The sequence below is a fragment of the Rana temporaria genome, chromosome 5 (genome assembly GCF_905171775.1).
Source record: "Rana temporaria chromosome 5, aRanTem1.1, whole genome shotgun sequence".
NCBI classification, from domain to species: domain Eukaryota; kingdom Metazoa; phylum Chordata; class Amphibia; order Anura; family Ranidae; genus Rana; species Rana temporaria.
The window spans coordinates 401,135,666-401,163,122 of record NC_053493.1 but is presented as its reverse complement, the minus strand read 5'-3'; the positions used below and the strand labels follow the sequence as shown (position 1 = coordinate 401,163,122).

The following is a 27,457-nucleotide window of genomic DNA, read 5'->3' as shown; positions in this document are numbered from 1 at the left end:
ATCACCCACTACAGGGTGGACGCCGCTCTGTTGGCGACTTCTGAATTTGGCAGATCTATCTTCAGGGCCAATTCTTCGGCTCTATAAGAAATAAAATACTTTTGCATTGAACCCGCCTGACTAGCGAGTTATTTCCCAGTGTGTGCTGCCATGAATGCGTCAGGAAAACGGAAAATTGTATACTCACCTTTCCGTAATTTTCCTTTCCTGACGCATCTTCATGGCAGCACACAGCTGCCCACCCTGTTGTTCAATGATGATATTTACGGAGAATGATGCCGGGTGTCTCCTCTTCGGATTTATAGCTAACCAATCCTGTCAGGTTTTGGGGGCGGAGTCACAACCCCAGTGTGTGCTGCCATGAAGATGCGTCAGGAAAGGAAAATTACGGAAAGGTGAGTATACAATTTTCCGTTTTTTCCTCGTCGGGAGTCTCAATTTCCTCGACGTGTTCCTCGTCAGGCTGGTTTTCGACGAGAAACACGTTCGTGTGTATGCTTGGAAACCTGCGCATGCTCAGAATAAAGTATGAGACGGGAGCGCACCTTCGGTAAAAGTAGCGTTCGTAATGGAGATAGCATAAGGAGCGTCACGAGTTGCCGAAAGAAGCCGAACGTTGAGTCGGCGCTATACGGCGCCTGCGCACCGACGTTCGGCTTCTTATGGCAACTCGTGACGCTCCTTATGCGACGGGGGGGGGGGTAGTTTTTGTCATCACATCAATCACTAACTGCTGCATAGGAACGCCCACTCCCGCAGGATTCACTACCCGGAAGCTGGGTAAGAAAATAGCTATACGAGGTATGTACAGCAAAAAATAAAATAAAAAAAATCGGCATACTGTCAATGTCGAGAGTGAGCTCAATGTAATGTTAGAAAATTGTTTTTAGGGTGAACCCCCGCTTTAACACGCAGTAACATGAGATTAGCAAAAGAAGCCCCAAGGGTTGTGCCAGTGGAATCAAACTTCCCCTTTATAGTGCCGTTGTACGTGTTGTACGTCACTGCGTTTGAGAACGACGAGCTTTTGTCTTGACAGTGTGTACGCAAAGAAAGCTTGTCAAGATTCTCGACAAGCCTGACAAGGAACTCGTCGAGGAAAACGTTGTGTCTTTTACGATGAGTTCCTCGGTCGTGAGGCCTGATAGGTAGTAGGTTCAGGTGTATAACTTCTGTCCGGAAACACTCCAGCTTCCAGCAATGTAGCTTTCGTCGCCACTCTAGCCAGAGCGGGTATTGTGCACCTGGTTAGGCCTCTCTCACTAGCCTAGCAGCCAGAGTGTCACATCGAAACTTGGTAAAGTCTCTGCCACAGACCTTCCCAAAGATGGAGATATATTCGGTCCAAAATCCTCTCAGCACAAGATTAAGCACCCGGATCTCTCCCGATCAATTTCTTGTGAACTCACAGGCGACCATCATTCAGCTTTTCAGTAATGGTGCGTCCTTCGATGAAGTTCAAGGCCTCTCCTGAGATACCAGCCTTGTGCTCGGTGCTCTCCAAGACAGGTTCTTCATCGGGTGACTTCCTCCCTCAGGACGGACAGCACAGGACCACTCTGCAAGCGTAGACCCAGTCTGACTACCAGGCCTACTTAGTAGATCACAACCCCGGACCAACGTGGTCCCGGAGCCAGGAACACTTAAACATGCACCCCCGGCCAGGAGGGCCACACATGGGGGGGTGGTGGGACAACAGACCCAGTATCGACGACGACCCCAGACTAATGACGCCTGAGCCTTAAGTACTTCTCCCCAGCATGCACAGCGGGACGATCAACTCCCTCTGATTGGCTGCCGAAGGGGAACACCCAAAACACCTTGACCTGACTGCTGCCACCCTTGGTCTGGGATGGTAACAGCACCCCAGACAACAATAGTGGTCACTCACAGTACAGCCATGGCTGGAACAGAGGCCCAAATTTAGTGAAAAATCATACAGTCTGAGCCAACTAACTCTCAGACTACCCTCTAAATTTAAAGCAGCGCCAGCTAGAAAGTAGCAGGCCGCTACATGAGTTTGACCCAAACCTTAGCTCAGCCTTTCCCAACCTATTTACCCCAGAGGAATCCCTAAAATTATTTTCAGGTCTTGGGGAACCCATACTAAAACCATTTCATCAGGGGTCAATGGGAAAATAGCTCTTTATGTTGGTGGTCATTAGAATGCAAGCCTTACAGTGGTGTTGAAAATGCCACCCTTAAATTATGTAATACTCACCTCCGATCGAAGCCCCCGCAGCCGTCCTCGTACACGCCTCGGGCGGCCTATATCTTTCCCGGGGGTTACTTCTGGGTATCACGGCTCAGGCGCTGTGATTGGCTGGAGCCGCCAGTCACGGCATGGCCTCCTTTAGGAACGGCACGATTGCCATTGCTAAAGTGCGTCTGCGCCGTTGTCTACGGCGCATGCGCTGTAGACATCGGCGCCCGTGATTTTAGTAAAAAACTCCTAAACCATGGAGGTTTAAGAGATATTTCAAGCACCTACAATTAAGCCTTAATCTAGGCTTACCTGTAGGTTAAAGTGGTTGTAAAGGGTTTGCTGCTGGCTTTGGACAGTCCTAGAACTAAGCAGGCCCCATTAAGTAGGAGGTCAATCAGCCACATCTCAAGGGACCCCTAGAAAATTCTGAAGGAATTCCAGGGTTACACTGAACCCTGGTTGAGGGTGGCTACACCTCACTGTGCATGAAAGAGATGCTGACCCTGGATCATGCCGGAACATATACTGTAGATGGCTCCATCCTTCGTGGGGGGGAAAGCAGATAAAGGCATTGTCAGGGTGGAGTCCTGTGATCTCTGTGAGAAGTAATACATTGAAGTATTACCGTGACACATTACTTCCCATGTTGCACTTAACATAAATAAATATATGTGATGATAGGTCCATGGGCATTAATTCTAGTGGGAGAAATTAAAGAGGGAGGACAAGGGGGCAGGTACAATTTAAAGCGGAAGCTGCCATCTTACCTAGTCTCAAAATACCAACCTAATCGTTCTCTTCATTCTCTTTGTTTTTCTCAAGACCTCCTGCTCTCTAGCTCCCTTGTCACCTCCTCACATGCTCGTCTCCAGGACTTTTCCAGAGCCTCTCCAATCCTATGGAACTCCTTTCCTTAAATCTATCCGATTATCTCCTACTCTATTATAGACGATCCCTGAAAATCCTCCTCTTCAGACCCAAACCTAACAATTGTTTTTTCATTTTCTGATCATCCCCTATAGCTGTTACCTTTTGTTACACTTGACCCTCCTTTCTAGATTGTAAACTCTAACGAGCAGGGCCCTCTGATCCTTCCTGTATTGAATTGTACTGTCTGCCCTAATGTTGTAAAGTGCTACGCAAACTGTTGGCGCATTATAAATCCTGTATAATAATAATCTTAGCTTCTGTTTGATCTGCAACTGATATGGTGATCAATTATGACGCCAGCTTTTTTGATGGTTTGACAGTTTGGTTGAGAGCACAAGCAAATGTGACAGTTAGCAAACCTAGCATGCTGGGAATGTAACTGTTTATTTTTAACCGTTAAATTGATGGGTTTAGTTCCACTTTAAGCACCCATTCACTTAACATGAAAAATATAACAGATACAGTTTTATAGGGTTAGCTCACCTTTACCAAAAAAAACTGCCTATGCAGATAATGGGCATCTGTAGATAAAAACAAACTGTGCAGCTTTCACCAAAGTTCCATAATGCCTTTGCTATAGGTTTAGGCGAATTACGTAACTTTTGAAGACTGACTGTAAAACATCCAAAATGACACCATCCCGACCTGCCTTGTTGATAGGCTGTTGCTAATGCCGTGCACACGACCGTTTTTCGGGTTCTAAAAAATAATGTTATTTTTTAATGTCATTAAAAACGATCGTGTGTGGGCTTCAGAACATTTTTCACATTTGAAATTCGACGCGGGAACGACGGCCATACTTTAACATGGCTGGTCTAAATGTAAGCAATGAAAAAGCAGGCTTATTTTTGCGACGGGAAAAAACGTCTAGCGACAACGTAACGAACGCGCGTACCTTCGTGGATCGCCGTAAACAGCTAATTTGCATACCAGACGCTGGAAAAAGACGCAAACTCCACCCAGCGGCCGCCTGAAAATTACACCTACGATCCGAAGGCGTACGAAGCCGTACACCTGTCGGATCTTTGCCAAAAGCCGTCGTATCTTGTTTGTGAATTACAAATTAAGATACGACGCGGCAAATTTGAAAGTACGCCGGAGTATCAGCAGATACTTCGGCGTACTTATTCTGTGAATCTGGCCCTAAAACTTGCTGCAAAGTTACAATGCTGCAGTCTGCTCACTGTTGAAGGAGACTAAGTAAATGCTTCCTGCAGCAGACTGGTGGCATCTCTGCCAGGTCAATATACTTGAGTTCAATTATGAGTTTACAAAAATAAAAGGTGGAGATTATTTGAAAAAGGATCCTGTTGCTGTATATTGTGACGTGTCAGACTTGTGTAGCACATAAAGGTTATATGAATTTGTTCCTTAGCGGAAGTGTACATTTCCCAAACTTTACCTTAATAGCCTTGGCCCTGCTGATCAGCCCATCATGCTCAGTACTTCCGATGAACAGGTCTATACTCTGGGCAGTCTTCTGCTGGAGAAGTCTTGTTGGCGAGTCCCTCAGGTAGGATCCATCTATAACGGGTCCCCATGTTTGGAAGGGTCCGCGGACTGCGAGAAGCTATGGAGGAATGATGGAGAATGGTCAGCTGTTTGTACTTTGTGCCTTCAAGTCCTGGGGCCGGATTCAGAAAGAAGATACGACGGCGTATCTCCTGATACGCCGTCGTTTTTCTGAGTCCGGCCGTCGTATCTATGCGCCTGATTCATAGAATCAGGCCGGCCGCTAGGTGGCGCTTCCGTATCTTTTACGCGTCAAATATGCAAATGAGCATTTACGCCGATTCAGAAACGAACGACCGCCCATCGCTTTTTTTTAAGGTCGTTTGCGTAAGTCGTTCGCGAATACGGCCGGACGTAATTCACGCTAACGTCGAAACCAATGACATCCTTGCGACGTCATTTGGAGCAATGCACGCTGGGAAAATTTGCGGACGGCGCATGCGCTGTTCGATCGGCGCGGGGACGCGCCTGATAGTAAATTTACTATACGCCGCCGCAACTTTAGAGGCAAGTGCTTTCTGAATAAAGCACTTGCCTCAAAAAATTGCGGCGGCGTAACGTAAATCAGATAGGTTATGCGGATCTAAAGATCCGCTAACCTATCTGAATCTAGCCCCTGAACTCTGCAGTCTCTTCATATGATTGGCTTCACACCAATGCAATGCGTATCCAATGGCAACCAGCGCACAACAACAGCAGCTGGCAACCCACACCCATGCAGACCCATGCTCCAATACATGTTTCTACCAATTGCAATGCATTGGCAGCCCATTCAAAATGAACCACTTCAGTCCCGGACCATATTGCTGCTCAATGACCGGGCCACTTTTTGCAATTCGGCACTGCGTCGCTTTAACTGACAATTGTGCTGCAATTTTAACCACTTCAGCCCCGGAAGAATTTACTCCCTTCCTGACCAAAGCACTTTTTGCGATTCGGCACTGCGTCATTTTAACTGACAATTGCGCGGTCGTGCGACGTGGCTCCCAAACAAAATTGGCGTCCTTTTTTTCCCACAAATAGAGCTTTCTTTTGGTGGTATTCGATCACCTCTGCGGTTTTTATTTTTTGCGCTATAAACAAAAATAGAGCGACAATTTTGAAAAAAAAATGAATATTTTTTACATTTTGCTATAATAAATATCTCCAAAAATATATATATAAAAAAAACGTTTTTTTTCCTCAGTTTAGGGCGATACGTATTCTTCTACATATTTTTCGTAAAAAAAATCGCAATAAGCGTTTATCGATTGGTTTGCGCAAAAGTTATAGCGTCTACAAAATAGGGGATAGTTTTATGGCATTTTTATTAATATTTTATTTTTACTAGTAATGGCGGCGATCAGTGATTTTTATCGGTCCAGTGACCTTATGGCGGACACTTCGGACACTTCGGACACATTTTTGGGACCATTGGCATTTTTATAGCGATCAGTGCTATGAAAATGCATTGATTACTGTAAAAATGTCACTGGCAGGGAAGGGGTTAACACTTGGGGACGAGGAAGGGGTTAATTATGTTCCCTCATTATGTTCTAACTGAAGGGGGGATGGGACTGACATGGGGAAATGACAGATCGCTGTTCATACATTGTATGAACAGACAATCAGGCATTTCTCCCCCTGACAGGACCGGAGAAATGTGTGTTTACACACACAGCTCCCGGTTCTCGCTCTGTAACGAGCGATCGTGGGTGCCCGGCGGTGATCGCGCCCGGTGGGCACGCGCGTCGGCACTAGTGGCTGAAATGCGAAATCACGTTACATTATAATGTAACGCAGTGGCGGCTGGTGAAGTTTTATGATGGGGGGGCGCAATACCCCGCCCTTCCACATTTGGTCCCTCCCACTTCTCATAAGCCACACCCCTTATATAATCCACCACTCCGTCCCCTGTATTCCACTCAATGTCAGGAGTATACAGCTCAGCGTCACAGCACAGAGTATATAGCCCCAGCATCACAAATCATGGTATATAGCGCAGCCTTACAGATCGGTGCAAACAAACTAAAATATGACACTGTTAGTAATGAAGGACTCGAAATGGGCACGAGATTACCAGAGACTGCGGACATACTGCACAGGATTACCAGAGACTGCGGACATACTGCACAAGATTACCAGAGACTGCGGACATACTGCACAGGATTACCAGAGACTGCGAACATACTGCACAGGATTACCAGAGACTGCGGACATACTGCACAAGATTACCAGAGACTGCGGACATACTGCACAGGATTACCAGAGACTGCGAACATACTGCACAGGATTACCAGAGACTGCGGACATACTGCACAAGATTACCAGAGACTGCGGACATACTGCACAGGATTACCAGAGACTGCGGACATACTGCACAGGATTACCAGAGACTGCGGACATACTGCACAAGATTACCAGAGACTGCGGACATACTGCACAAGAGTACCAGAGACTGCGGACATACTGCAGAAGATTACCAGAGACTGCGGACATACTGCAGGAGATTACCAGAGACTGCGGACATACTGCAAAAGATTACCAGAGACTGCGGACATACTACACAAGATTACCAGAGACTGCGGACATACTGCACAAGATTACCAGAGACTGCGGACATACTGCACAAGATTACCAGAGACTGCAGACATACTGCAGGAGATTACCAGAGACTGCGGACATACTGCACAAGATTACCAGAGACTGCGGACATACTGCAGGAGATTACCAGAGACTGCGGACATACTGCAGGAGATTACCAGAGACTGCGGACATACTGCAAAAGATTACCAGAGACTGCGGACATACTACACAAGATTACCAGAGACTGCGGACATACTACACAAGATTACCAGAGACTGCGGACATACTGCACAAGATTACCAGAGACTGCAGGAATTACTTGTCCTGCGACTTGGGACTTAAATGTTGCATGACAAGTCGTTTCCAATGAGAACCGTTCATATCTGTGCGACTTCAAAGTAGTCCCTGCATTACTTTGGTCCCACTTTGATGCAACTTGAGGTCCGTAGACCTCGAGAATACACAGGCATTGCTTTAAAGGAGTTCTCTGAGCTAAAACTTTTAACCCCCGCTGTGCCCGGGCTGTAAAACTATACAAAATAAACTTTCACTTACCTGCCTACGATCCCCCGTTGTTCCGATATCGCCGTCCCGTTCTCCGGTCCCGGTCTCTTCCACTTCCTGGGGGTCGGTGACTCACAGTGCGCTCAGCCTATCAGCGGTCGCGACGGGACATTGCTGCGGCCGCTGATAGGCTGAGCGCACTGTGAGTCACCGACCCCCAGGAAGTGGAAGAGACCGGGACCGGAGAACGGGACGGCGATATCGGAACAATGGGGGATCGTAGGCAGGTAAGTGAAAGTTTCTTTTGTATAGTTTTACAGCCCGGGCACAGCGGGGGTTAAAAGTTTTAGGTCAGAGAACTCCTTTAAGTCACATCAGAATTGCAGTAGAATTGTGCAACTTTCAGACTGCATTAGCCTGAAAGTCGCAAGATTCTGCCACAATTTTTTGGTGCGATTTTGCAGCGACTTGAAGCAATGCCTATGTATTCTGGAGGTCTATGGACCTCAAGTCACATTAAGGTGGGACAAAAGTAATGCAGGGACTACTTCAAAGTTGCACAGATATGAACAGTTCTCATTGGAAATCATCGGGTCCAACTTATCCTGCAACTTTCCAGTCCCAAGTCGCAGGACAATTTGCAAGCGGGGGGTGGGGTGGTGTTGACGGCCGATATTTTCCCTGCACATTAAGTATAAAAAAAGTATTTTTTTTAATAACTGGGGGGGGGGGGGGGGGGGTGGTCTGGTGGGGTAGTGTTACCGCCCGCTATTTGTGCTGTAATGAATTAATTATAAAAAAAAGATTTTTTTAATAACCGTTATTGGAAAAATCTTTTTTTTATAATTCATTTACCCATTTATTAACAACATTTCTTTTCTATGTAAAAATTCATTACAGCACAAGTAACACTACAGCGGGCGGTAACACTACCCCACCAGACCACCTCCCCCCCCCCCAGTTATTAAAAAAAAAACTTTTTTTATACTTAATGCTAAATTGAATCAAATATAAAAAATAAACTGTTAATAAGCTTAATATATTTAACTAATATAAAATAAAATATTAAAATATTAGATAAAAAAAAGAGTTTGAATAAGCGGAGGGGAGGGGGGGCCGCCGCCGAATATTAGATGCAAAAAAAGACTTTGAATAAGCGGGGGGGGGGCCGCCGAATACTAAATAGAAAAAAAAGTTTCAATAAGCGGGGGGGGGGGGGGGGGGGTTTGGGGCTCTGGGGGGGCCGGCCGGCCGTCGAATACGAAAATACTTTGTGGAAATCGCGGGAGGGGTTGGATCCTGCTGTGAAGCGGACGCCGATGTAGAGACAGGCAGGCTTACCTCTTCCACGGTCGGGCGCACTGAGCTCGAGCTGCCCCGACTTCACTTCCTGTTTTCCCAGTGACGTCGGAACGAGCACAGAGACGGGCGGGTGCACACAGACAGTGTATGCACCCGCCCGGCCATAACAGTACACTCCATCGCGCCGGAAGCGAGTGGCGCGATGGAGAACGCCACAATGGCATATTTTTTGTGCCAATGTAGCGCCGCGTCTGCAATCCCGTGATTGCACAGACGTGGCGCTACTCCAACAGCACTGTTCCCGGCGTCCGGCGCGCGGACACAGAGCACATAAAGCCCGTTTTTGGGGGGAAAAAAATCTTAAAGGGACAGACTTAAAAAATTTTTTTTTTTTTTTTTTTTTTTTTTACTGACTGTGGGATGGGGGGCGGCGCCCGGGCGCCCCTATGGACGGGCCGCCACTGATGTAACGTGATTTCGCGCAGCCAAGCCGACCTGCCGCCGTAAGCCTGGTCAGCTAGTGGTTAAAATATCTTCTAAACTGTCCACTCCGCTCATTCCAAGACCTCCTAGTCTCTAGCTCTGTCTCCTCTTCCCATGCAGGGTGGTCTTAATGCATTGGTAACCCTGGGCACTGCCGAGGGGCCCCATGATAATCTTGAATTACTCCACACTATCCCAGATTTGCTGGGATAGTCACGCTTTTTTCTAAGCTTTCCTGGGATGGCCATACCTCGGATCCTGTGCTGTACCCTCCTGATCCCAGTATCTTTCTCTCCTGATCCCCCATTGTACGGTGCCTTTTTGCTGCCCCCTGTTATTATTTTTTTTTATGAATTTTGCCAAGTTCAAGCGGGAGTTCACCCATTTGTAAAAAAAAAATTTTTTCTCCCCTTAGCTTCCTGCTCGTTCGGTCTAGGGGAATCGGCTATTTGTATTAAAATATGAGCAGTACTTACCCGTTTTCGAGATGCATCTTCTTCCGTCGCTTCCGGGTATGGGTCTTCGGGAGCGGGCGTTCCTTCTTGATTGACAGTCTTCCGAGAGGCTTCCGACGGTCGCATCCATCGCGTCACTCGTAGCCGAAAGAAGCCGAACGTCGGTGCGGCTCTATACTGCGCCTGCGCACCGACGTTCGGCTTCTTTCGGAAAATCGTGACGCGATGGATGCGACCGTCGGAAGCCTCTCGGAAGCCTGTCAATCAAGAAGGAACGCCCATTCCCGAAGCCCATACCCGGAAGCGACGGAGAGGATGCATCTCGTAAACGGGTAAGTACTGCACATATTTTAAAATAAATAGCCGATTCCCCTAGTAAAAACGAGCAGGAATCTAAGGGGGAAAAGTGCCCTCTAAGGGTGAACCCCCGCTTTCACTAATTTGGAAATATCCAAATTAACAAAAACACATTTTTTTTGAATATTCGAAAAATTCGGAAAATCGCAAATCAGAAATTTGGTAAATTCGATATTTAGAAATTCGAAAATAAGAATGAAATTCTGAAAATTCAAAAGAAACAAAATATAAAAATAAGAACGAAAATAACTTAACTATTACTAAACTATTAAATTATAGGTATTGGAATTTCCTTTCAAATTTAGTGAGTTAGTGAACGTAAAAAATACAAATTTATTTAAAGTTATGAATTATCCGAAATAAATGCTGTATCTACACGAATCAAACGTAACAAATTACTTATTATTTTAATTTTTTTATTATTAATTAGTTCTGTTCCATTTGTTTAGATGCGTCATTCGTTATTTCGGATAATTTGGAACTTTAGATAAATTTGTATTCGTTACGTTCACCAACAGCCAAATTTGAAAGGAAATTCCAATACCTATAATTTAATAGTTAGTTATTATTAGTTAGTTCGAATTTTCGGATTTTCTTTCTTATTTTGGGATTTTCTGATTTTTTGATTTTGGAATTTCCTAATTCTTGAATTTCCAGATTTTCGAATTTCCGAAAAAACAAACAAAATGAAACGAAAACAAATTTTTCGACAGTGCACATGTGTGTCTTTAATTTATGACATGTTTTCTTATTGTTCAAAATAGATTTTATTGAAATTACTAATAATAATTATGGCCCGGATTCAGAAACAATCGCCTATCTTTAGGCGGGCGTAGCGTATCTCAGATACACTATGCCGCCGCAACTTAGAGCGCAGGTACCGTATTCAGAAAGGACTTGCGCTCTAAGTTACGGCGGCGTAGTGTAAATGGGCCGGCGTAAGTGCGCCTAATTCAAACTAGGCTGGTAGGGGGCGTGTTGTATGTGAATGATTGGTGACCCCGCGTAAATGACGCGCTTTACGAACGGCGCATGCGCGTGCATGCTCAGTATCACGTTGAATTTTCAAAGTAAATTACGCCCGCTCAATGCTTAGTCGACGTGAACGTAACCTACGCCCAGTCCCATTTACGGACGACTTACGCAAACGACGTAAAACGTGTAAAATTCGACGCTGTTCCGACGTCCATACTTAACATTGGCTGCGCCTCCTATAGCAGGGGTAATTTTACGCCGGACCGACGCCTTACGTAAACGACGTAGCTAAATCCGACGGGCGCAAGTACGTTTCTAAATAGGCGTATCTACCTCATTTGCATATTCAACGCGTAAATCAACGGAAGCGCCCCTAGCGGCCAGCGTAAATATGCACCCAAGATACGACGGCGTAGGAGACTTACGTCAGTCGTATCTTGGAGAATGTCTAACGTAAATGCCTTTCTGAATAGGCGTATAGATGCGACGGCGCAGATTTGGACTTACGACGGCGTATCTGGAAATATGCCGTCGTAAATCCTTTCTGAATCCGGGCCCATATGTTTAATTCTATCAACTATTTATACTTTAATTCTTGAGGGTAGGTACGTAAATTGGGGTGGTCTGGTAGAGGCCCAAGTGCATTGCAATGCAGTGTTCTTTGCCCAGGGGTACAGTATGCTATTACAAAGGCCCTGCCCCCATGCTTGTCTCTGAGACTTCACCCGAGCCTCTCCCATAAAGTGGAACTCCCATCCCCAATGTGTCCAGCTATCTCCTACTCTGGACACTTTTAGGCTATCAATGAAAAGTAATCTCTTCAGGGGAGCCTATCCCGCCTCCAACTAACAACTAAACTTTTATAATAAATGTGAAGCGCAAAATCACGTACCGGTACGTGAATTTGTGCACGCAGTTTAGTGTGAGTGGCTCCAGCTGTGATTGGAAGCAGTGGGAGCCACTCAACGGATCCAGCAGCCGCGATGGCCGCCGCAACCCGCCAGTCATTTACAGGAGAGATAGAGCAACGGTGTGCCAATGTAGAAGAAGCACACCGCTGATCTGTAAGGGGGGAAAAGTGAGCGATTGTGTTCCAGCTAAGCTGAAGCAGGATCTCTCTTTTCCTCCACTGAATCCCCTCCCCCCACAGTTAGAAACACCTCCCAGGGAACACATTTAACCCATTGATCGCCCCCTAGTGTTAACCCCTTCCCTGCCAATGTCATTAGTACAGTGACAGTGCATTTTTTAGCATTGATCACTGTATTGGTGTCACTGGTCCCCAAAAAGTGTCATAAGTGCCGCCATTACCAGTAAAAATATTAAATACAAATAAAAGTCCCTAAATCTATCCCACAGTTTGTAGATGCTATAACTTTTTTGCGTAAACCAATCAATATACGCTTATTGAGATTTTTTTTTTTACCAAAAATATGTAGAAGAATATGTATTGGCCTAAACTGATGAAGAAATTTGCTTTTTTATTTTTTTAGATATGTATTATAGCAGAAAGTAAAAAAATAGTGGCCCAGATTCAGGTACATTTGCGCGATATTTGCGGGGGAGCAGGGCAACGATTTTGCCCTGCGCCCCCTCAAATATTTTGCGCTGCCCTCGATTCACGGAGCAGTAGCTCCGTAAATTGCGAGGGCGCACCGGCAAAATTGCCCGGCGTAAGCGCGCGCAATGTAAATGATCCCGCCGGGGGCAGGAATCATTTAAATTAGGCGCGCTCCCACGCCGAGCGTACAGCGCATGCTCCGTCGGGAAACTTTCCCGACGTGCATTGCGGCAAATGACGTTGCAAGGACGTCATTTGCTTCAAAGTGCACATGAATGGCGTCCAGCGCCATTCACGAATCACTTACGCAAACGACGTGAAATTCAAATTTCACGTCGCGGGAGCGGCGCCTATAATTTAGCATTGGCTGCCCTTACTATTAGAAGGGGCAGCCTTGCGCGAAAGTTGCCGTACGGAAACTCCGTACCTGGCTTGCGCAGGGCCCGCGCAAGTTTGTGAATCAGTGGTAGTATGCAATTTGCATACTACACGCTGATCACAATGGGAGCGCCCCCTAGCGGCCCCCGCAAGAATGCAGCCTAAAATCTGCGTGGCATAAGAGCCTTATGCCGCGCAGATTTTAGCCTGCAGTCGGTGTAACGAGGTTCCTGAATCAGGAGCACTCGTTACACCGGAGCAAGTAAGCAATTGCGCCGTGTAACTTATGGTTACACAGGCGCAATTGCTTCTTGAATCTGGGCCAGTGTTTTTACATTGTAGCAAAGTGTCATTTCTTCAGTGTTGTCACATGAAAAGATATAATCAAATATTTACAAAAATGTGAGGGGTGTACTGTATATCCTCTATTTTGTAGACGCTATAACGCAAACCAATCAATGTTCGCTTATTGCGATTTTTTTTTTTTACCACAAATATGTAGAAAAAAATATTTGCATATTTATTATAGCAAAAAGTAAAAAATTATAGATATTTTTTTTTAAAAAAAAACGCTTTTTTTTTGTGTATAGCGGAAAAAATAAAATCCACAGAGGTGATCAAATACCACCAAAATAAATCTCTATTTGTGGGAAAGAAGGACATCAATTTTATTTGGGTACAGCGTTGAACGACCGCGCAACTGTCAGTTAAAGTGATGCAGTGCCGTATTGCAAAAAATGGCCTAGTCATTAAGGGGGCAAATCCTTCCGCTCCTTAACTAGTTAATGTCCAGACATACTGGGCTAGATTCAGATAGATTAGCGGATCTTTATATCCGCGTAACCTATCTGATTTACGATCCGCCGGCGCAAGTTTTTGAGGCAAGTGCTGTATTCAGAAAGCACTTGCCTCTAAAGTTGCGGCGGCGTATCGTAAATCCCCCGGCGGAATTCAAATTCCGCGGCTAGGGGGCGTGTAGAATTTAAATCAGGCGCGTCCCCGCGCTGAACGAATTGCGAATGCGCCGTTCCCTAAATTTCCCAGCGTGCATTGCTCCAAATGACGTCGCTAGGACGTCATTGGTTTCGACGTGAACGGAAATTACGTCCATCCGTATTCGTGACCGACTTACGCAAACGACATAAAAATAAAAAATTCGACCCAGGAACGACGACGGCCATACTTAACATAGGATACGACCGCATATAGCAGGGGTAAATATACGCTGGAAAAAGCCGAACGCGCAAACAATGTAAAAAAAAAAAGCGCCGGGCGGTCGTTCGTTTCTGAATCGGCGTAACTCCTCATTTGCATATTCGTCGCGTATACAAACGGAGGCGCCACCTAGCGGCCAGCGTGAGATTGCAGCCTAAGATCCGACGGTGTAAGTCACTTGCACCTGGCGGATCTTAGGGAGATGAATCAGTCGCATAGATACGACGGACGGAACTCAGAAATACGACGGTGTATCTCTATCTGAATCTGGCACACTGGGTCTAAGGAGGTATGTCAATGCATTTGAAACAGAGCAGAAGAGAGTGAGAGTGTTTAAGGTCTAATGTACACGGGACATTTTACAACCTCTCCTTGACAGATAGTAACCAACGTTTAAAAACGTCCGTTTTTGCCGCGTTTATATGCTGCGTTTGCATTTAGAAGCGTTTTTTTTTTTTAAATAGTCAACAATTGAACAGAACACGTCTAAACACGAGTTACCGCGTTTACAAGCTGTTACAGGCGTTTGGTGTTTCACGTGCCTCTGAACATCCGTCCTGAATGCAGTTTTTGCTTTCCAAAAAAATGCTTCTAAACCCCGCTGCCTAGGAATGACTATAAACGTCCCTGTGTAAATGTACCGATAAGCGCAGGGGCAGTGCATCCATAAGGGTGCACGGGCGCCGCCCCCTCTCTCCTGCCACTCCCTCTCTGCCCGATGGATAGATTCATGCATTGCATGAATCTATCTATGGTCGCTGCTGCCACACCTTATTTAGGCGCCTGGCCCTTTTCAGGCGGGTATTTTTGAAGCACCTGATTAGAGCCATAGGCTCTAAGAGTGTTTAAGGTCTAATGTACACGGGACATTTTACAACCTCTCCTTGACAGATAGTAACCAACGTTTAAAAACGTCCATTTTTGCCGCGTTTACATGCTGCGTTTGCATTTAGAAGCGTTTTTTTAAAAATAGGTAAACAGCGAGCGCCAGTTCACCCAGCTGTGTTAGAAAAGCGAATGAATATTTGAGAATTTGAGCTTGCGCCGTCCTATCTTAGGGTGCAATATTTAGGCTGGCCGCTAGGTGGCGCTTGCATTGCGGTCGGCGTAGAATATGTAAATCACTAGATACGCCTATTCACGAACGTACGCCTGGCCGACGCAGTACAGATACGCCGTTTACGTAACGCTTTATCAGGCCTAAAGTTATTCCAACAAATTGGAATAGTAATGTTAAAGTATGGCCGCCGTTCCCGCTTTGAAATACGAAAATTTTACGTCATTTGCGTAAGTCGTCCGTGAATAGGTATTTATGTCATTTACGTCCACGTCGAAATCAATAGGCCCGTGCGGCGTACGTTGCTGCAATGCACACTGGGAAATGTAGGCGGACGGCGCATGCGCCGTTCAAAAAAAACGTCAATCACGTCAGGTCAAACAAAATTATAATAAAACACGCCCCCTCAGCCTATTTTGAATTAGGCGCGCTTGCGCCCGCCGCATTTACGCTACGCCGCCTTAAGTTAGGAGGCAAGTACTTTCAGAATACAGTACTTGCCTCTCTGACTTAAAGCGGTATTTCACCCTCCTTCACCCTATTATTCCATTACTTTCGGCATCGTAGCGCGAGCTACGGTATGCCGGTCCTAAATTTTTAATCCCCGTACTCACTGTGCTATTGTTGATTGAAGAATCCGACTCCCGCGGGGAATGGGCGTGCCTATGGAGAGGGAGGATGATTGACTGCCGGCTCTGGCACGTCACGCTCCCCGAAGACAGCCGGAGTAGGTCTCGGCTATTCACAGCGCCTGCGCACAGGCTATGCGCAGGCGCCGTGAATAGCCAAGCCTATTTCGGCTATTTCCGGAGAAGCGTGACGTGCCAGGGCCGGCCGTCAATCACCTTCTCTCACCATAGGAACGCCCATTCCCCGGGATTAAAAATTTAGGACCGGCATACCGTAGCTCGCGCTACGATGCCGAAAGTAATGGAATAATAAAAAAAAACATTTTTTTTTTTTTTTAACAGGGTGAACCCCCGCTTTAAGGCGGCGTAGCTTAAATACGATACGCTACGCCGCCTTAAAGTTGCGGCAATCTCTGTGAATCTACCTATAGCCTCGTACACACGGCCGAGGAACTCGACGTGCCAAACACATCGAGTTCCTCGGCCAGTTCAGCACTGAAGCCGCCGAGGAGCTCGGCGGGACGAGAGCTCCCATAGAACAACGAGGAAATAGAGAACATGTTCTCTATTTCCTCGCCGAGCTCCTCGTCGGCTTCCTCGGCCGAAAGTGTACACACGACCAGTTTCCTCGGCAGAATTCAGCCAGAAACTCGGTCGGAAGCTGAATTCTGCCGAGGAAACTGGTCGTGTGTACGGGGCCTAATAGATTTTTTTTTAGAACTAACGTTTTCCAACTCTTCCTCCAAAAACAGTTTCATTGTTTGCTCTTTACATTTCTCGTTCTGTGAAGGTGACATCATGCGTTGCTTTTTAGCGGACTTCGAAACTCCGAAACTCCAGAAATGACTGTCAGTGGCCAACGCGGCTCTTTCATGCCCCGCTCTCTTAGGGATGAAACTGATTTATGATACAATAAGAAACAAACTGTACCATCTGAGTAGCTATGAAATGACTGATAATCCTACTAAAGCCCGACCACCGGTGTTTCTGCAGCTGCGCCCCGCGTAATAAATGTGATTACTGTGAAGACTTCTGGCCAGATCTACAAAGGGCTCAGGAAAATATGCATGGCTTCTGGCTCTAGGCCGCACTCACTATGACGGCAGCCATTTGGGCATTTGTACTTCTTTGGCCATTGTCCTGCTATAGGCATTGAGGAGATAATTCATTTCAATGAACAGCCCTACACACAACAAATGCATCAAAGTAGCTCATGCACCTTTCTGAGCTTCGTGCAATTTTTAACCACCTGCCTACCGGCCACTTTCACCCCCTTCCTTCACCCTTCCTTCGGCTCCTGGGTGGAGGCGCCGGCATCTTCAGTAAGGGAATCTGAAAGCGAAGCCTTGCGGCTTCACTTCCTGGTTCCCTACTGCGCATGTGCGGGTCGTGCTGCACATTCGTGCTATAGACGAAAGACATCCACAGCGCGGCTCTCAAGTGCCGGGTGGACGTCCTGCTATTTACATTCCCCGCGAGCGCCGCTGGGGGCGCACAGCGGGAAAACACTGTGCCCGGCGCATCGCGATGTCCGCCAGGTTCCCGCGATCGGCGGTGACAGCAGGGACGTTGATCTGTGTGTAAACACAGAGCTCCACGTCCTGTCAGGGAGAGAGGAGACCGATGCTGTGTCACTTGTACATAGGGACACAGATCGGTCACCTCCCCCAGTCACCCCCCTCCCCCCACACAGTTAGAATCACTCCCAGTTTACACATTTAACCCCTTTCTCGCCCCCTAGAGTTAACCCCTTCACTGACAGTCACATTTCTACAGTAATTAGTGCATTTTTTAGCACTGTTCGCTGTGTATTTGTGAATGGTCCCTAAATAGTGTCAAAAGTGTCCGATATGTCCGCCGCAATATCGCAGGCCTGACAAAATAAAAATAAAAAAACGCAGATCGCCGCCATTACTAGTAAAAAAAAATTAAAAATTCATAAATCTATCCCCTATTTTGTAGGCGTTATAACTTTTGCGCAAACCAATCAATATACGCTTATTGCGATTTTTTTTTACAAAAAATATGTAGAAGAATACGTATCGGCCTAAACTGAGAAAAAAAAAAAAAAAAAAAAAAAAAAGGAAATTGGCATATTATTATAACAAAGTAAAAAATTTAGTTTTTTTTTTCCAAATTTTCTGTCTTTCTTTGTATATAGCGCAAAAAATAAAAACCGCAGAGGTGATCAAATACCACCAAAAGAAAGCTCTATTTGTGGGAAAAAAATGATAAAAATATAATTTGGGTACACCGTCGTATGACCGCGCAATTGTCATTCAAAACGCGTCAGCGCTGAAAGCTGAAAATTGGTCTGGGCAGGAAGGGGGTTTAAGTGCCCAGTAATGAAGTGGTTAAAGAAACAGGATAAAACAATTGATATTTAGCATATACCGTATTTATCGGGGTATTGCGCGCTCCGGCGTATAGCGCGCACCCCTAATGTGGACCCGCAATTCCTGTAAAAAAAAATCATTTTAATACTTACAGTTTTGGTGTCTTGCGCGGCGTCCATCGGCGGCCTCGTCGGGTCCGACGTCCGTCTGCGGCTTCGGTGGTGTCCTTCCGGCTTCTCCCGCGCTGTCTCCCCATCGAATCGCCGCTTCCCGCGCTCAGTTTGAATGCCTGCGCCGACATATACCGAGTGCAGTACACTCGGCTACATTCGGCCAGGCTCACGCTCTGTGACGTTTATGCGTGAGCACGAGCGAAGCCGAGCCTGGCCGAATGTGGCCGAGTGTACTGCACTCGTATGTCGGCGCAAGCATTCAAACTCAGCGCGGGAAGCGGGTATCGGCGTATATCGCGCACCCACGATTTTCCCCTTATTTTAAGGGGAAAAAAGTGCGCGGTATACGCCGATAAATACGGTATGTAAAATCTTTTTTTATTTTAGTAATGCTTTAAGCCGTAAATAAAATATTATTGTGATACCACGTTTTCGTGTTACTTTGGAAGGTGAAAACAGAAGACCTTCACAGATGAGACGTCGATTACGAAAACGGAGAAGTGAAGATATGAACTTTTGCAAAGCTGAAGAAATGTGAAAGAAAATCGAGAAGTTGGTTGTTTTCTCGTCTTCCTGCAGTCAGAAGAGAGCGCGTGTTGACTTGTCTGAGGTGAGGAGGATGACGAAGGGAGGGCTGATGGGCAGAGGAGGTGGTGATCGGGGAGCGTGACGATGAAACAACTGGTGTAAGCCAGAAAGATAAAGTTATGTGATGAGAAGAGATAACCAAATGTCTGACGCAAAGGCAATGTTTTATTACATTTGGTTTTGGATAGAGAAGAGGAAGGGTTTGGAGAAGGGCTTGGCAACAGCTCGTCCTTGATCTACCCATAGATTACAGCCATGTGACATATAGGCCCGCATTCAGAAACAACTTACGACGGCGTATCTCCAGATACGCCGTCGTAAGTCCGAAAGTGAGGCGTCGTATCTCGGCGCCTGAATCAAAGAATCAGATACGCCAGAATTTGTCCAAGATACGACTGACGTAAGTCTCCTACGCCGTCGTATCTTGGGTGCATATTTACGCTGGCCGCTAGGGGCGCTTCCGTATATTTCCGCGTTGAATATGCAAATGAGGTACATACGCCGATTCAGAAACGTACTTGCGCCCGTCGGATTTAGCTACGCCGTTTACGTAAGGCGTCAGTCTGGTGTAACTTTACCCCTCATAAAGCAGGGGTAAGTCATGTTAGGTATAAACGTCGGAACAGCGTCGTATTTTACGTCGTTTGCGTAAGTCGTACGTGAATGGGGATGGGCGTAGGTTACGTTACGTTAACGTCGACTAAGCATTGAGCCGGTGTAACTTAGGGAGAAAATTCTACGTGATACTAAGCATGCGCACACATGCGCCGTTCGTTAGGCGCGTGATTTACCTGGGGTCACAATTAATTTCCATACAACACGCCCCCTACCAGCCTACTTTGAATTACGCGGGCTTACGCCGGCCAATTTACGCTACGCCGCCGTAACTTACGGAGCAAGTGCTTTGTGAATACTGCACTTGCCTGTCTAAGTTGCGGCGGCGTAGCGTAAATAGGATACGCTACGCCCGCACAAAGATGCGCCCAGATACCTGAATCTGGCCCGTAGACTATAGACCCGCCATGCAAGCCACCAGCTCCTAACCATGTCTACTGCCTCTGATGCCGCGTACGCACGGTTGGATTTTCCGATGGTAAAAGTCCAATGGGAACTTTTCTCTATTTTTTCGACTCTATTTATCGGGAAATCTGCTCGTCTGTATGGAATTCCGATGCACTAAAAAACATGCATGCTCTGAATCAAGTCGACGCATGCTCGGAAGCATCGAACTTCATTTTTCTCGGCTCGTCGTAGTGTTGTACGTCACCGCGTTCTTGACGGTCGGAATTTGGTGTGTCCGTGTGTATGCAAGACAAGCTTGAGTGGAATTCCGTCGGAAAACCATCCGACTTTATTCCGACGGAAAAAACGGTCGTGTGTATAGGGCATTAGACCTCGGGTCAGAGAAGCGATAGGCATTGCAAAGCCAAGGGAAGTTCTAGTCTACTCCCCAGCTCAGATATGTCATATGACACAGCCTATGGAAGACCAGGAAGGACTTCCATTACTCTGCCAGGCGCTGCTGTATCTGAGGTTCTAGAGAGTGAATTTTACAGAGGTTTGGGGGAATTTAGCTTAGGAGGTAGATGTTTATACTGGAATGTGGGTATTTTAGCTTGGAAGGGGTGTGTGTTAGGCACTCCTAAATCCTGGGATTGTTTGTTACTTACTCCTGGCACCTGCACTCTGTGTTACATTCTACTGACCCCTGCACTCTGCCTTACTTACTACTGACCCCTGCACTCTGCCTAACTTACTACTGACCCCTGCACTCTGCCTTACTGACCTCTGCACTCTGTGTCATTTACTACTGACCCCTGCACTCTGTCATTTACTTCTGACCCCTGCACTCTGCATTACTTACTTCTGACCCCTGCACTCTGCCTTACTTACTACTGACCCCTGCACTCTGCCTTACTTACTACTGACCCCTGCACTCTGCCTTACTTACTACTGACCCCTGCACTCTGCCGTACTTACTACTGACCCCTGCACTCTGCCTTACTTACTACTGATCCCTGCACTCTGCCGTACTTACTACTGACCCCTGCACTCTGCCGTACTTACTACTGACCCCTGCACTCTGCCTTACTTACTACTGATCCCTGCACTCTGCCTTACTTACTACTGATCCCTGCACTCTGCCGTACTTACTACTGACCCCTGCACTCTGCCTTACTTACTACTGACCCCTGCACTCTGCCTTACTTACTACTGACCCCTGCACTCTGCCTTACTTACTACTGACCCCTGCACTCTGCCTTACTTACTACTGACCCCTGCACTCTGCGTCATTTACTACTGACCCCTGCACTCTGCCTTACTTACTACTGACCCCTGCACTCTGCCTTACTTACTACTGACCCCTGTACCCTGCGTCACTTACTACTGACCCCTGCACTCTGTATTACTTACTACTGACCCCTGCACTCTGTATTACTTACTACTGACCCCTCCATTTTACGTTACTTACTCCTGACCTCTGCCTTACTACTCACTTCTGCAATGTGCATTACATACCACTAACACTGTATTGTCATTTATCAGTGCTATAAAAATACACTGATTACTGTATAAATGACACTGGCAAGGAAGGGGTTAACACTAGGGGGCGAGGAAGGGGTTAAGTGCGTCCTAGGGAGTAATTCTAACTGTGGGGGGGCTGGGCTACCACCTACATAACAGTAGATCACTGTCCTGTCACTAGGCAGAACAGGGAAATGCCTTGTTTACATAGGCATCTCCCCGTTCTGCAGCTCCGTGTCACGATTGCGGGACACCGGCGGACATCAAGTCTGTGGGTCCCGCGGGCACGGTCACGGAGCTTGCGGCGTGATTTTCAAAGCACCGTACTGGTACGTTGCGTTGCCCACATGAGCCATTCTGCCGACGTATATTTTCGTTAGATGGTCGGCAAGTGGTTAAGGGTGTCCTGACCCCAAACCCTCTCTCCCACAGTTCTGTTTAAGAGACAATAAATCTCTTTGCATTCAAGAAGTGTCTGGCGCCCATCAATCAACTTTGCATTACACCCACCCATACCTCGTAACCCACTCTACACAGAAGGACGTCGGCTGTCCCTAACTCTGGAGGCACCCTTAGGCCCAAAGAGGCCCGGGACTTGCCTACAAATGCAATTTTAATTAAAATAACAAAATGCAAAACTTTTATCGTTCCCTCATTCTCCATTACCTTGGTCTGGGCAACATTAAGAGCGATGGCGTCCACTTTGCCCAAACACGCCAGCGTTCCTTCATCGTCTGCAGCTGAACAGCCCACCTCCTCCGCCAAGAACTTCACCTGCTCCTGTGCTCTTCTCTCACTGACCGCCAACATCGGAGAAAAGGCCGAACCTCCCTGAAATTCAGAAACACATTTGTCTGTATAAATGAAGCCCTAAAAATGGAACCTATTAACCACTTCCGCCTCGAGCCTGTTTTTTCACACTCTGGGCCAGATTCACGAATAATTACGGCGGCGTAACGTATCCCCTTTACGTTACGACACCGCAAGTTTTCGGCGTAAGTGCTTGATTCACAAAGCACTTGCCTGTAAACTTGCGGCGGTGTAGCGTAAAGCCGTCCGGCGCAAGCCCGCCTAATTCAAATGGGGCGTGTACCATTTAAATTAGGCGCGTTCCCGTACCGAACGTTCTGAGCATGCTCCGTTAGGAAATTTACCGCCGTGCTTTGTGCGAAATTACGGCGCCCCGATGTGTTTTTTGAACGGCGACGTGCATTACGTCCTTTCGTATTCCCGGACTTCTTAGGCAAAAAAAAAAAAATTTGAAATTTGACGCGGGAACGATGGCCATACTTTAAAATGGCTGGTCTAAGCCATGAAATAGCAGGCTTAAGATTGCGACGGGAAAAACCGACTAGCGACGACGTAAGAGAATGCGACAAACGCGCGTACCTTCGTGGATCGCCGTAAACAGCTAATTTGCATACCCGACGCTGGAAAACGACGCAAACTCCACCCAGCGGCCGCCGGAGAATTACACCTAGGATCCGAAGGCGTACGTCTGTCGGATCTATGCCAAAAGCCGTCGTATCTTTGTTTGAGGATTCCAAATCAAGATACGATGCGGCAAATTTGAAAATACGCCGGCATATCAGTAGATACGCCGGCGTATTTCTGCTGTGAATCCGGCCCTCTGTGTTTACAAGCTAAAAAAAAATGTTTTGCTAAGAACCCCCAAACATTATATATATTTTTTTCTAACACCCTAGAGAATAAAATGGCGGTCATTGCCATACTTGTCGTCACACCGTATTTGTGCAGCAGTCTTACAAGGGGAAGCACAGTGGTGTAGTGGTTAGCACTTTCATCTAGCAGCAAAAGGGTCGCTGGTTCAAATACCGACCACGACACCATCTGCTTGGAGTTTGCATGTTCTCCATGTGTCTGCGTGGGTTTCCTCCGACACGCCAAAGACATGCTGGTAGGTTAATTGGATCCTGGCCAAATTGGCCCAGTATATATGTGTGTCCCAAGCATGTCAAGATCCTACGGGTTAAATGACCACACCAGCCAGGAAGACACTGGCTGCAAAAAGCGCCTAGAGGCGATTCAGTTCGCATGTATAGCTCTATACAAGTCATTCATTCATTCACTTTTTTTGGCGAAAAATTCACTTTTTTTAATAAAAAAAATAAGACAACAGTAAAGTTAGCCCAATTCTTTTATATTGTGAAAGATAATGTTATGCCGAGTAAATTGATACTCAACATGTCGCGCTTCAAAATTGCGCCCACTCATCTAATGGCGACAAACTTTCACCCTTAAAAATCTCCATAGGCAACGTTTAAAAAATTCTACAGGTTGCATGTTTTGAGTTACAGAGGAGATCTAGGGCTAGAATTATTGCTCTCGCTCTAACGATCGCGGCGATACCTCACATGTGTGGTTTGCTTCTGCACGCGAGCTTGTCGGGACGGGGCAAAAAATGTGGGTCTCTTTTATTCTTATTACAAGGGATGTAAACATTCCTTGCAATAGAAAAAAGCATGACAGGTCCTCTTAAATATGAGGTCTGGGGTCAAAAAGACCTCACATCTCATATTTACACTAAAATGCAATAATAAAAAAAAAATAGTAATTTGGAAAAAATAAAAAATGGCCCTTTAAAAGCTATGAGCAGCGTTTTGACGTCACTTCCGCCCTGCTATGGTATGGAGACGGGTGGGGGCCATCTTCCCCTCATTTGTTTCCATACCCAGTGCACCCCCACCTTCACCGCCGCTCAATTGCGGCGGGTCTGCGACGGCCGGTAATTTAGGCCGCGGCTTTGCAGCCTTGTGAAGGCCCAAGCTGCCTTCTGTGATCTGGCGCCATCTGGTGGTGGCCGTTGGCATTACAAGTAAAACAGCAGTTTGTGTGTTTTTTTACTGTTTTCACTGTCATCTCCTTCGCTCTATTTAGAGCCCCCAAACATTGGCCCAGATTCAAGAAGCACTTGCGCCCGCGCAACCATAGGTTGCGCGGCGCAAGGGCTTACTTGCTCCGGTGTAACGAGTGCTCCTGATTCAGGAACCTCGTTACACCGACTGCAGCCTAGGATATGACAGACATAAGCCTCCTTATGCCTTCACATCCCAGGCTGCATTCTTGCGTTGGCCGCTAGGGGGCGCGGCCTTTGTGATCAGCGTATAGTATGCAAATTGCATACTACCACCGATTCACAAAAGTTGCGCGGGCCCTGCGCACGCAAGGTACGGAGTTTCCGTATGGCCACTTTAGCATAAGGCTGCTCCTGCTAATAGCAGGCGCAACCAATGCTAAAGTATAGCTGCGCTTCCCGCTCGCGACGTTCAAATTTTACGTCGTTTACGTAAGTGAACCGTGAATGGCGCTGGACGCCATTCACGTTCACTTAGAAGCAAATGATGTCCTTGCGACGTCATTTGCCGCAATGCACGTCGGGAAAGTTTCCCGACGGAGCATGCGCTGTTCGCTCGGCGCGGGAGCGCGCCTAATTTAAATGATTCCCGCCCCCGGCGGGATCATTTACATTAGGCAGCCTTGCGCCCGGCTGCTTAGCATATCGCCCGCGCAATTTACGGAGCAATTGCTCCGTGAATCGCGGGCAAAGCGCAATATTTGCGTGGGCGCAGAGAAACATTTTTGCTCTTTGCCCACGCAAATATTGCGCGATTCTACCTGAATCTGGGCCATTATGTATATTTTTTTATTCTAACACCCTAGAGAATAAAATGGCGATCGTTGCAATACTTTCTGTCACACCGTATTTGCGCAGCGGTCTTACAAGTGCAATTTTTTTGGGGAAAAAATACACTTTTTTTTATTAAAAAATAAGACAACAGGAAAGTTAGCCCAATTTTTTTTATATTGTGAAAGATGATGTTATGCCGAGTAAATTGATACCCAACATGTCACGCTTCAAAATTGCGTCCGCTCGTGGAATGCCGACAAACTTTTACCCTTTAAAATCTCCATAGGCGACGTTTAAAAAATTCTACAAGTTGCATGTTTTGAGTTACAGAGGAGGTCTAGGGCTAGAATTATTGCTCCCGCTCTAACGATCGCGGCGATACCTCACATGTGTGGTTTGAATACCGTCTACATATGCGGGCGCTTCTCACGTACGTGTTCGCTTCTGCGCGCAAGCTTGGCGGGATCGGGCGCGTTTTCTGGCTCCTAACTTTTTTAGCTGGCTCCTAGATTCCCAGCAAATTTGTCAAACCCTGGATTAGGGGGAGGTGCCCCCCCTGCCACTGGTCTATATATGCAGTAAAGTATGCTTGTTATATTCACTGTTGAACTTCTGTATTGTGTAAAAAGGCTGATTGATCCTCCCCTTTTTTCACTGTCCCCAATCTATCTGCTGATAGAACAGAGCATTGGAGGCACTCTGCACATGCTCAGTTTGGTGTGTATTGCTAGAGATTTTTTTTGGGGTGGGGGGGATGGTGTATGCATACCTCCCAACTTTTTGAGATGGGAATGAGGGACACCTATCGGCAAAAGTATGCAGGCATAGGACACACCCCTTTCCACGCCCCCTTAAAGGAGAATAGTACAAAAAACAAGATTGGTTAAACCCACAAGGGCTTTTTTTTTACCACTACTATTTCTTTATATTGGCTTTTGGAATCTACAAATCTTCCATCAATTTAGAAATCAGATGGAAGGTTTAGCTCTAGCCCCTCTTCATCCAGAGCAAATCCATTCCCATATGTACAACCGGCGGTGCAAACACACGTCCTGCACGTTGGGAAACACTGTAGCATGCAAAAGATCTTTCGGGGACAAAAACAATGAAATACTAGAAAAAACTATTGCGTCCTATTTTCCAAAAACATGCGATTCTTAGAGACTTCTGTGAAATTAGAAGGTTTGCAAAAAGCATTTTAGCAAAAGTTTGTTATTCTATCCAAAATGAGTCATTTCCTCCAACTGCAGATTCAGATAGTGTGAGTTTAAGGAAGTTGGAATTGACACGTTGGTCTGTTATCTGAGCTGCAGATTGTGTGAGGCGGACGGAGGGATGGTGGACAAGACCAACCTATAATGATGTCTGACACAACGGCGGCCCGTCCATTAGGGGGAGGTGGAACACCGCCCCCCTCAATAAACAACCGCCACCCCCATGCTTTATCCACAGCCGCCACCCCCATGCTCTATTCACAGCCGCCACCCCTATGCGATATCCGCCGCCGCCACCCCTATGCGATATCCACCGTCGCCACCCCTATGCTCTATCCACAGCCGCCACCCCTATGCGATATCCGCTGCCGCCACCCCTATGCTCTATCCACCGTCGCCACCCCTATGCTCTATCCACAGCCGCCACCCCTATGCGATATCCGCTGCCGCCACCCCCTATGCGATAACCACCGCCGCCACCCCCATTCTTTATATACCGCCGACACCCCCATGCTCTATCCACCACCACCCCCATGCTCTATCCACCGCCGCCACCCCTATGCTCTATCCACCGCCGCCGCCCCCATGCTCTATCCACTGCCGTCACCCCCATGCGATATCTGCCGCCGCCGCCACCCCTATGCTCAATCCACCGCCGCCACCCCATGCTCTATCCACTGCCGCACCCCCATGCTCTATCCACCGCCGCCACCCCCATGCTCTATCCACTGCCGCACCCCTATGCGATATCTGCCGCCGCCACCCCTATGCTCTATCCACCGCCGCCACCCCCATGCTCTATCCACTGCCGCACCCCTATGCGATATCTGCCGCCGCCACCC

General features: G+C 47.0%; 1 protein-coding gene across 1 annotated transcript in view; it reads right to left on the bottom strand.

The window, feature by feature from the left end:
• Nucleotides 1-27,457, bottom strand: part of TG (thyroglobulin) — a 426,102-nt gene that overhangs the window by 67,370 nt on the left and 331,275 nt on the right. The window contains exons 42-43 of the mRNA XM_040354673.1: nucleotides 22,419-22,583; nucleotides 4,539-4,706 (exon numbers count right to left, since the gene is read on the bottom strand). Of these exons, the coding sequence (XP_040210607.1) occupies nucleotides 4,539-4,706; nucleotides 22,419-22,583 (333 nt within the window). The remainder of the gene's footprint in view (nucleotides 1-4,538; nucleotides 4,707-22,418; nucleotides 22,584-27,457) is intronic.